The 12,306-nt window shown below is 35.4% G+C and overlaps 1 protein-coding gene across 1 annotated transcript in view; it reads left to right on the top strand.

Moving 5' to 3' along the window:
* Positions 1-4,931, top strand: part of LOC150093486 (uncharacterized) — a 96,857-nt gene extending 91,926 nt beyond the window's left edge. The window contains exons 4-6 of the mRNA XM_090413636.1: positions 1,363-1,579; positions 1,655-2,036; positions 2,205-4,931. Coding sequence (XP_090269762.1) covers positions 1,363-1,579; positions 1,655-2,036; positions 2,205-2,997 — 1,392 coding nt within the window. The 3' untranslated portion in view covers positions 2,998-4,931. The remainder of the gene's footprint in view (positions 1-1,362; positions 1,580-1,654; positions 2,037-2,204) is intronic.
* Positions 4,932-12,306: the final 7,375 nt, after the last annotated feature.

The following is a 12,306-nucleotide window of genomic DNA, read 5'->3' as shown; positions in this document are numbered from 1 at the left end:
CTAAGACGTAATTTGTATATCAGAGTATGAACTGCAGTAGTGTGAACCAACATCAGAAAACGCACAATAATCAGTCAGATAAAAAAAAATCTATGTGCAAAGTATGCCGCAAATTTTTAAGCGATCAGATCAACTTAAAACGCACGAGACAAAGAACAGCAATCGAGCAGTAGTAGACTCCAGAGGTAAACGGTCATGCTAAAAATGTGGGGAAACTTTCATCCTCATGACAGCCTAAGAGAACAGAAAATGCACGTGGAAGAAGAAGGGAAAATATTCCATCTGTACATGTCAGAAGAATTTCTTTGATTCAGCATATCTTTGAGAGCACCTGAAAACGCACTCAGTCGAGAAGCTATTTACATATGAAAATTACAGCAAGAACTTTTCCTTATTTGCACACCTGAAGAGGCACAAGGATACAGTGAACTGCAATGAAATCTGTTGAAATGTGAAATGTGACAGACGGTTTTCTAGCTGATATTACTTGAAGATACACAAACTTGTACTTCACTCATCAGAACACCGTTTCAAGTCCGAAAAATGCAAGAAAACATATCGCTTACAGTCCTGTCTTCAGAGACACATAAAACTGACTAACACTGGAAAACGTTTTCATTTTTCCGAAAGTAAAAAAAAGTTTCTATTTTAGTTCTTTTGAGCTGCATTTGAGAAATTGTGAACAATACAACAAACCACAAATCAATTTGCAAATTATTTTCATCAACGTCATTTCTTTAAACATTCCGTTATTCACACGATTTCAAACCAAAATATGCTACAAGACATTTGCCCTCTCAGAAACTAAAATGCCAAAGAGTTTGTGTGCTCTGCCAGGAGAAACCTTTCACCTGTGAAATATGTGACAGCCTTTTATGATAAAGTAAAGCTTCTATTTCACATCAGAAGGCTTCACGGGAAAGAGAAGCCGTTTTCAGTATGAAATTTGTAGGAAATCATATGGCTGTAGACAAAGCTTTAAAAAAGCATCTCAGAACTAATGCCTCACTGAAGAAAATCTTTTAATTATTATGTGTACCTCTTTCTTTTCATCTCTATGGTCCCATAAAAGGCTCCAAGATCTTAATGCACTCAGTGAAGAAAAGTTTTTTTCTTGTAAAATATGTGGCAAACAATATCCTCAATCATAAAAACAACATCAAGTGAAAAACTAAAGATGATTATTTCTTTACAACTGAAACATATTAAAAGATATTCTACGAATCGTTTCACATGAGAATTCACGAAAGTGTTCACATCAGACAGAAACGGTTTCCATGTTAAATTTGAAATATGAGTCTGAAAAATTATCTAAGAGTGCATACTGGTGAAAAATCTTTTCCATGCGAAATTTGCAACAAGAAGTTTACAAAGAGTTGTGAACTGAAAAGACATCTAAGAGTGCATACGGGTGATAAACCTTTCCTTTGTAAAATTTGCAACAAGATGTTTTCAGCCAGTTCTAGTCTGAAAAGTCATCTAAGATTGCATACTGGTGAGAAACCTTTTCTTTGTGATATTTGCAACATGAAGTTTTCATGCAGTTCGAGTCTTAAAAGACATTTAAGATTGCATACTGGTGAGAAACCTTTTCTTTGTGAAATTTGCAACAAGAATTTTTCAGTCAGTTCAAGCCTAAAAAGTCATCTAATAGTGCATACTGGTGAGAAACCTTTTCTATGCGAAATTTGCAACAAGAATTTTTCAGACAGTTCAAGCCTAAAAAGTCATCTAAGAGTGCATACTAGTGAGAAACCTTTTCTATGCGAAATTTGCACCAAGAGGTTTTCAGACAATTCGACTCTGAAAAGGCATATAAGATTGCATACTGGTGAGAAACCTTTTCCATGCGAAATTTGCAACAAGAAATTTTCAAACAGTTCCAATCTGAAAAGTCATCTAAGAGTTCATACTGGTGAGAAACCTTTTCTTTGTGAAATTTGCAACAGGAAGTTTTCAGGCTATTCCAGTCTGAAAAGTCATCTAAGAATGCATACTGGTGAGAAACCTTTTCTATGCGAAATTTGCAACAAGAAGTTTTCAAGCACTTCGAGTCTCAAAATTCATCTAAGAGTGCATACTGGTGAGAAACCTTTCCTTTGTGAAATTTGCAACAAGAAGTTTTTATTCAGTTCGAGTCTCACAGGTCATCTAAGAGTGCATACTAGTGAGAAACATTTTCTATGCGAAATATGCACCAAGAGGTTTTCAGGCAGTTCGTCTCTGAAAAGGCATCTAAGATTGCATACTAGTGAGAAACCTTTTCCATGCGAAATTTGCAACAAGAAATTTTCAAACAGTTCCAGTCTGAAAAGTCATCTAAGAGTGCATACTGGTGAGAAACCTTTTCCATGCAAAATCTGCAACAAGAAATTTTCAAACAGTTCCAGTCTGAAAAGTCATCTAATAGTGCATACTGGTGAGAAACCTTTTCTTTGTGAAATTTGCAACAAGAAGTTTTCAGTTAGTTCCAGTCTGAAAATTCATCTAAGAGTGCATACTGGTGAGAAACCTTTTTCATGCGAAATTTGCAACAAGAAGTTTTCAAGCACTTCGAGTATCAAAATTCATCTAAGAGTGCATACTGGTGAGAAACCTTTTCTCTGTGAAATTTGCAACAAGAAATTTTCAAACAGTTCCACTCTGAAAAGTCATCTAAGAGTGCATACTGGTGAGAAACCTTTTCTTTGTGAAATTTGCAACAAGAAGTTTTCAGTTAGTTCCAGTCTGAAAATTCATCTAAGAGTGCATACTGGTGAGAAACCTTTTCTATGTGAAATTTGCAACAAGAAATTTTCAAACAGTTCCAGTCTGAAAAGTCATCTAAGAGTGCATACTGGTGAGAAACCTTTCCTTTGCGAATTTTGCAACAAAAAGTTTTCAGTCAATTCGAAACTGAAAAGTCATCTAAAAGTGCACACCGGTTATAAACCGTTTACTTCTCCCGATTCTTCTATAGAATCACTGAAAGCACCAAAAACGCTACCATCCGATTGATGAAAAGTTTTTACCTGTAAAATATGTTGCAAACAATTTTTGAATTAGGCTATCGTAAAAAGCCACATTAAAACTCACACCGATTGCTCCTTTAATGCGTTTTCACGAAAAATTCCTCCACTCTTTTTACCTGAAAAGACACGAAAGAGGTCTCACCAGAGAGAAACCGTTTCCATTCCAAATTTTTAACAAGAAATTTTCAGACAGTTCTAGTCTGGAAAGACATCTACGAGTGAATACTGGTGAGAAACCTTTCACTTGTGCAGTGTGTAGCTCTAGGTTTTTGGCTATACAGATCCATAAATAGCAACAAAAACGATACCATTTGACTAAAGAAAATATTTCTTTCGTGTAAAATGTGGGAAGCAATTTTCTGAATAAAGCTAACATAAAAATCACATGAAAAGGCACAACAGGGATTAATCCTTTATTTAAATGCAAAATCTCGCACAAAAAATTTCTCGACTCGTCTCATCTGAAATGACATGAAAGTTTTCACACCAGAGAGAAACCTTTTTCATGTGAAATTTACAAGAGATTTTCTGACAGTTCGAGTCTGAAAAGACATCTAAGAATACATATTGATGAGAACCCTTTCACTTGTACAACGTGTGGAAAAACATTTTCGCGAAAGGAACCTCTGGTGACCCACTGAAAAATTTAACACAGCTAATGAGTAGTTGGTGAACATGTTGCCTTGATATGTACAATTATATTGCATTTATCTAACTCGCCCTTTTAAGCACAACTTAAAGTGTTCGTTGTGAATAGGTTTGTTTTTTTTTCGAAAATAATTAATCCAAGTGAGTAGCACTGCTTTTCCAAGTGATACTTGAGTTTTAAAAATATACTTACGTGGACTGAAAAAAAATTCATCGTAATTTGAAACATTGCGAACGAATGAGTTTTAATAACACACAAAAATTGAACTCTTCTAGATTTTATATAGTGCTATGTATTGAAGAAAGTCGCTGTAGCAGGAAGCTGCTGATACTAAGCAGGGATTTATCATTCATTTGAAGGGCTCAATATTTTATTTCCCTTAATTTTTGCTGCTAATTTAGAAATAAAATTCTCTTGAAGGAATGGATACACCGCTTTCCTAACCGACTACCTGGGATTTTCTTTTTTTTTTCTTTTTGATGGTATTCGGTCGGTTCCTCGCATGTTTAAATTAAACAATGCACTAGGAAAATGAAAAATATTTCAGATCGCTCTGAGTTTTTTTTTTTCTGTGAGAACACTCGGTTGAATTTTGTAATGCTAATATCTAGCAAGCATGACAATTTCCACCAAAACCGTTTGATGTGCAGTCATTCCTCGTCCTTTGAAGTGAATGTTTCAAAACCGTCAGAGTAGGAAAGAACAAGAAAATAATGACAATCGGGATACAGCAGCAGTTAGTATACGACAATGCACAACTTCAATGTACGTGTTTCAGATTTTTTCATCATAAATATCAAAGAGGGCTTGTTAAATGAATAAAATTTTAGTTAGTTTTATTGTTTTTCTTATTTTTTTTAATTTTTCACTATCATTTCATATGTTCCACTTTTTCTTAATTTAATGTGAAATGAGATTGTATTCATCGGCTTTGCAGACAATTTCTTCTTCTGGTTCCCATCTTCCATACGGCCGCGGGAGGGTAGCTACCATTCTAGGGAGAGATGATTATGAGCAAGGTGGTTTCCCGTTGCCTTTCTTGCCGTAAGTATTTATGACTGTAACCTGTGGGTTCACGGGGCCGGTTTGCCTGCTTGCGGGATGAAAAACCCCAGATAAACTGGCGGAAAAAACCCTGCTGCCCACGCCCAAGACCGGCTAACTTGCAATGGCTGAGGAAGATCCTTAAGCTCCTCACGTCGTAGACGGGAATCGAACCTAGGACACTCCTTCCCCAGGCATATGGTTGCGAAGCGCAAAGCCACTAGGCTAACCGCGCGTGTGAAATGTAAATTACAAATTGTAATTGCTAAGCAATTTCTGCTCAGGTGTTTCACTTACTGAAATTTAATAAAAAGCAGTTCTTTTTTGTAAAGTTGTGAGAATATTTTAATAACATAATTGCTTTTAAGAAATACTCATTTTAATGTATAAGCTTTTTTAAAAATTATAATAAATAGTTTTCGGATATGACAACGTGACTTCAGGGATATAACTAAAATTCAATTCTAAAAAAGCAAATTAGATGAAGTCATCATGCACACATTCGCTTCCCTACTTCAAAATAAGACTTGTACTTCTCTCCTTGACTTTTTGTTCATCGAAATTTAACTGACAACTTAGTTGACGAAACTTCACCTAAATGAACCCAAGAGAGTATTCTCTTATAATAATGACAGCGATTTACCTAATTTATAATCACTAGTTTCTCATTCATTTCTCTCATGATGCTCTATTAGTATTTAAATTTCCCTCACCCCCCTCCCCATTGTTTAGTTTAATTTTATCACCATACCCATAAGATTTTGTACATGATCCAACTTATTTCTAGAAGTGCAGTAGACCATTGGAAGATTTGTTGGCCATTATTAAAAACTTCTATCAGCAAAATGTATTTGAGATTCAAGAGAACATTTGAAAAAGTTCATATTGTTTTCTATTTTGGAAACATTTACAGTTGAAAAGGTATTTCGATTGAACAGGGTGATTGGAATAACAAACTTGTAGCAGACATTGGTAAACATTTTTCAAAATTATGGAAACAACTACTGTGTTTGAGTAAAAATTTTGGTTTAATAACTAAAATCTACATTCGACGTTTATTATATCAAGGTCATCTTTTGGAACATACACACTATATACAGAGAACAAGCTACACTACAATCTAACTGGTTTTAAAGTAACTGACCAACCGATACAACAATTGTTGGCCTGAACTCTGGTGAAAAAAAAAATTATACATCAACACTAGAGTCCTAATGGTTATATTTTATGTGTCTTATGTGTTGTTTCTTACGTATAGGGATTGTACGGTGAGTTACAGGTGCAGCGAATGCCATAGACTCCAAAATGTGCCAATGGGAGCAGAGGATCTTTAGAGGAGTTGAATATGGTTTTAAGTTTAGTAGGTGGCATTGAGGTTATAATGTTGTAGGATTCTGTTGATTTTTTCTGATAACCCTTTAATGTATGGGATGGCTATGGTTTTACTGTAATCTAGATTCGTTTTTGTTGATGTTTTATGCAGTATTTTTTTATAGCCATTATTTATGAATGTGTCGCTGATGATTTTTAGTTCTTGTTTCTGGTCTTGCTGGTTAGAGCAAAATGTAGCTCTGTTTTTAAGGGTGTTAATGACTCCCTAGTTTTGTGATGGGTGGTGGTGTGAATTAACATGTATGTATTGGCCCGTGTGTGTGTGTCGGTTTTCGGTAGACAATGAAGGACAGACTGCCTGAAGCAAGACGTGTGTCTAGGAACAGGAGCGAGTTTTGATTTTCAATTACGATGGTAAATTGTATGTGTTCGTGTTGTTTGTTCTGGTGGCTAAGGAACATGTTTAGCGTTTGTCGCCCGTGCTGCCAGATAGCGAACGCATCATCAAATTATCTAACCCAGACTGTCGGTATTAGATTGGTGGAATCAAGAGCATTTTGCTAAAAAGTTTCCATGTAGAAGTTAGCGATTGAAGGGGGAATAGTGGTGAGCCCATGGCTATAACTTCTTTGGTAGGTAAAATTTGTTTTGCCACACGAAATAACCGGACTGTAGTACGTGGGCAAAATGGGCCGTAATGTCGGGCAGAAATTTGTTCTGTTGTAGGAGAATTGTGTCATTGATTGGGACATTTGTCAAAAGGGCAGAAACGTCGAAACTGACCAATGTCTTTTTCGAGTGTTATGTTTTTAATTTTGTTTATAAAGTGTTGTGTGTTCTTTATGTAGGAGGTGAAGTGACCTACCAACTCCTTGAGTGTTGAAGCTAATTTCTTGGCTAAGGGCTGTCAACCAAATCAACTGGAAAAGCACCTGCTCTTTATACCATACAAAAACCCTGTATGAAAGGAAGTTTAAGGAACCCTACGAAATTCTGATAAACTATCCGAATATCAACAACAAAGATGGCATGAAAATTCCAAGGATCTGGATGGCACATATTCAGCCCACCTGATATATAAGATCCAGAATAAGTCAGGACTCTAGCCAACCTTCAGCTAATATTAGACACCATTCCATACCAACTGGCTGGAATGTACATGTATAATCATGATGTTAAATTTATGTATAAAGATAGATACATAGACTTGTTGCACCCAATGTAATTCTACAACCAACAGCTAATATTAATAATAGAACTCGAGCGTTGATGTATAATTTTTCTTCATTTATTTTTATTTTTTCACCAGAGGTCAGTCTAACAATTGTTGTAGCAGTTGGTCAGTAACTTTAACAAACCAGCTAGATTGTAGTGTAGCTTGTTCTCTGTATATAGTGTGTATGTTCCAAAAGATGACCTTGACATAAACGTCGAATGTTGATTTTAGTTAAATTAAGCTAAAATTTTTACTCAAACACGGTAGTTTTCTCCATAATTTTCAAAAATGTATTTGGATCATTGTGTAAGCCTAAAAGAAAGGAGATATCTGTAAAGGTTTTCTCCCATTTGTCGAACCCTATGGCTAAGGGGAGAGAAAGGAAGAAGTTTTGAATTGATCAATTTTGCCTACCAAATGAACTCGCCATTACTAACACTGTTTTCCCATAAACCTTCCAGAAGATGGACATGGACAAAGAAGGACCTGATTATAAACACACAACCAAATCGTATTAATCCTTATAAGCTCAAAATTTAAAAACTTCATCAAACTCTCTAAACCCAGATCATTTCATGCAGCTGACATTGGGCAATGATCACAATATGGTCATCACAAATATGAAAATGAGGGAAATATTACCTACAAAATCAACTCAAAAGTTATAATATAGAAAAATCAAAAGACCCAAATTTTTGACACAAGCTTCAATAAATATAATATCGAATCGAAACCAAATACTTCTCACAAAAGACAACTGAAACAGCTGATGAAATTCTTGGATACGAAAGAAAAGTCAATAAACCATGAATAACCAAAAATATTTTGGACCTTGATGACGAAATAAGAAATTTAAAATCTCATATTAAGAGTGGTGATATAGAGAGTAGTATAAAAATATTACCAATATTGTTAAAAAAAAAGAAGTCAAACATGCTAGATACCTACGGTTATTAGATGAATGCAAAAACATAGAGGACCTAAATAAAAATAATCCTAAAAGTATTTTTCAAATTATCAATAAATTAACCAAACCTTTTACTGCAATTAATTGGAGTATAGAATATGGAACCCTAATATCATGGATAACTAGAGAATAGTTGATAAATGGAAATGTTACACAACCAAGCTTTTTCGAAAGGACCCTCCCAACTGACTGATAATATTTTGGATGGAATTTTCCAGGAGGTTGGGAGGAAGTAGAATACTCGATATTAAAAGAAGTCATTGCAGCAGTTAGCTCCTCAAAAACAGAAAAATCACCGGGAGTTGATGGTGTTACAATGGAACTGATAAGCAAAGGAGGTGACATCATCATAGACACCTTGCTAAACTTATTTCAGGATGTGTGGAAGTGTTCCTAAAAAGGGAAACAGCAACAAATGCAAGCAAAATCCTTTTAAAAATGATATTGTGAAGAATCGAAGAGAAAATAGAAAGTACACTACCAGAACAAGCATTGTTCCGAATGTCCAGAATAAAATCGACAATATTTTTACATTATTACATATAGTAGGTGAAAAATACACAGAACATAACAAAATAAGTTGTCGTAGCGTTTTAGATCTTCAGAAAGCTTTTGCTTCAATATGGCACGAGGCATTATGAAAAATTTCAGAACATTATATGGTATAGACCAGTGTTTCCCAAACATTTTGATGTCGCCGATCCTCTGTAGCGATTGTTAATTCACCATGTCATTTATGATAACACTATTCTGTTATAAATGAAGATATTCGGAAGAATATGAATATATCAATTACGTCAGGTGTGAGCAACATGATAAGATAAAGTTTAATGAAAATAAATTATCTCTCGGACCGCAGTTTGGAAAACACTGGTATAGACAATACAATCATTAAGATTAATAAAGCTCATTATTCCTCATCTGATATGAGAATTGAAATAAAATATTACAGCAGTGAACAGTTCCAGGCAGAACGGGGAGGTAAGACAGGGATGCATCTTGTACCCTCTTCTTTTAATTGTTTTCTGGCATATGTCAGCGATGAAGCTTTTCATGAATATGACAATGGAATAACAGTTGTCAGGCTAAGAATAAACAATTTACGTATTGCAGACGATATCGATCTGACAGAAAGTGAAGAAAAATTACAAGAGATAACCAACATTAAAAATTTTCGGAACATTAAAAAAATGTTGATTATACATAAACCTGCATAAAACAAAAACAATGATAACTTCAAAATCAGATATTGAACCTTTAGAGGTACAAATTGAGAATGTAAATAAGTTCACTTATCTAGGAAGCACACTGAGTCGAGATGGTCGCTCGAAACCGACATTACATACCGAATTGCTAAGGCAACTGGGCCCTACAGAAGTTAAAACCATTGTGGAGAGATAACGGAATAGCAATCGCAACCAGAATAAGAATAATTGACATTTTGGTGAATACTATCCTCTCGTATGGTTGTGAGGCCTTGACTTTATGAGGGAAGATGAGAGGAGACTCCTGTTTTTTGAAATGAAAACTTACAGAAGACGTTTGAGAATTCCCTATATAGCTCACGAAGCCAATGAAAATGTCCGAAAACTGATTGATTCAATTAGACGGAGAAAAAGGGAAATTATTCTGCAGTAATTACAAGGAGACAGATGAAATGGTTTGGACAGGTGAAGAGGGCTAATGGCATTCCAAAGCAAGCATTTGGGGAATAAGGATTAGTGTCCGACCTCGATTAAAATGGACTGATAACATCAAAAAATGGGCAAATTCCCCCCTTTCTCAACTGACATCAAAAACAAGAGACGGAGATGACTGGGGGAGGCTAAAAACGAATATCATCTTACAGCCATGAGTTACCCAGTGGTCCATTTAGAACTCCGGAAGTGAAGAAGACTGTCATACTGGCCGCAAAGACAAAACACAAACTACAAAAGTTAAAACTCCAGTTGCACTGCACAGGGATGTTAAAACACTACTTCAATGCTTTCCAAATAACCATATCAGCATGTACTGGACTGATTTTTTTTTTCTCAGCTACGTTAAGTAGTGATTGTTACTGACATAACAGTCACTACTTAAACGCCACCTCTTGATTCTACACCTTCTAATAAAAAAATTGAATAATCATAGAAAATGTGATTTTGCAATAAATTAGAACTTCAAATAATTTAACAAATTATTTGAAGTTCTAATTTATTGCAAAGAATAATTATTACAAAATATGAATTAGCATATTTAAAAAAAAAAAGAATAATAATAAAGGAAGGTGAGATGAGATGAGATGAATTCTCATCGTCTGAATCTAGTTACTCTGTGGATTATATAACCATTTAATCACATAAAAATGTAATTTCAATTATAAGAAACGTATTTGAAAACATTCAAAAAATTAGAATAATTTTTTGTTGTGATTCAAAGTATTACAATATTCCAAATTTCTTTGATCGGTTTTAAGGAGAGCGTAGGAATAGCATATATTTCAGTAGTTGCAGGACTGACTCGAGCGTGAGGAATCGTTTCCATGTGGATTTCAGTTAATCATTCGCTAAACATGGGTGGAACGAGTAACATCTTGGAAGCTAAGAAGTTTCGTACGGTCTCTACGCAAAGTCCAAACTCCACAGTTTTAAGCTAAAGAATTGAAATGTTGTAAAGCAAGCGTGTGTAGAGTAGTGAGACAGTATCCTAATCACCGGAGTTTTCAAACCTTTCGTTACTACCATTAGTTATTAATAAAAGTAATAACTAAATTTCCAGTTTCAAAAACCGTTGGTTATTATCTTTCGACTGTTGTTGCAGCTATCGAAAGGTAATCAATACATCAAGAGATTAGAGGAGATTGAAGAATGTCGAGGAAAAACCGCTTTCGATGTGTAATGTATTTTCACAGCAGATGGAAAGAACGAGGTGCGAATGTGTCTAAATCTACGATGTTGAGACAACTTCAGAAATTGGGTTTTCAGTTACGTGTGGTGTGCCTAAGAGAAAGCCATTCAAATTCCAAGCAAAATGTAGTGAGAGTGCGATGGTGTAAGCAAAGACTGTTGTGTGTCCAAAGGACTTAAAGAAAGGTACCTTTATGCGATGAAATTATGTTTTGTGTGCAAACTCTGCATAACACGGTAAGCAAGGGATGCATCGCATAGCGGCGACTTCTTCAAGGGCCGCTGAAGTGAGTAGAAAAAATAAAAGAAAAACAGGTTTTAATATTAGTGTTCATTAAATGTGGATATGCACTAAATAGATTGTATTAAATACTGCGACTTTTAATAACATTTAGCAAAAATTGCTAGTTTTCCGTTATGTGTAGTATAGAGTTGGCCGAAGCAATGGATGAGTTGGGAGCTCGCACAGGACATCGCGTGACATTGGGAACTTTACACTACCGACTATCTTTCTTACATACAGCATGCATTCGCCAGCTAGGACCTGAGGCGCGTATGTGTATCCGGCTTAATCTCTATTATGAAGTGACATTTAGGCGTCCTTTGAGGAATAGACCTTATCATTACGTTCTTAAGTTCATTACGTCCTTTGCCGCGCTCAATTTAGAATAAAAATTCCCATCCAAAAAATTCGTAAAGTGAGAACTTCCTGTGCTAAGTTTTTGCTCGTTTCTGACAGTGGTGATTTGATAAATCCTCAGACTTTAATCCTCACAGCTTCGAAGTCCAGCGATTTTTTTCGTCTCATTTTGATCTCACTGCAATGTTAAAGGTAGAGCTTTTGCGACACACCACCATACATTACTCTTTGTTTTTTCTCTGCCAACCATATTCCTATCCATTTTACCAAACACCAAATCCATCCAATGTACACAGACAAAATGCGCACTACTACATACCATTTCTGATATAACAATTGTTGAGTTCGGGCTTTAACTAACTTTGTAAACTTTATTCACTTCTTCACTAAAAAATCTGGTGTTGATTTGCCTATAAGTAATGGAAATACCCTATCTTCCATCCACTCTCCTGGAACTGTACCAGATCTAACACGTTAACTGCACAGCCTAGTCAACTGAAACATGCGGTGATGAGCCATCATGTGCAAAGCCATCAAATGCAAAACTCAAAAATGGCAG

The sequence above is a fragment of the Typopeltis vanoorti genome, chromosome 24 (genome assembly GCF_054136105.1).
Source record: "Typopeltis vanoorti isolate ZY-2024b chromosome 24, IOZ_Tvanoo_1.0, whole genome shotgun sequence".
In the NCBI taxonomy this organism is placed as follows: Eukaryota; Metazoa; Arthropoda; class Arachnida; order Uropygi; family Thelyphonidae; genus Typopeltis; species Typopeltis vanoorti.
This window is presented reverse-complemented; position numbering and strand designations above follow the sequence as displayed.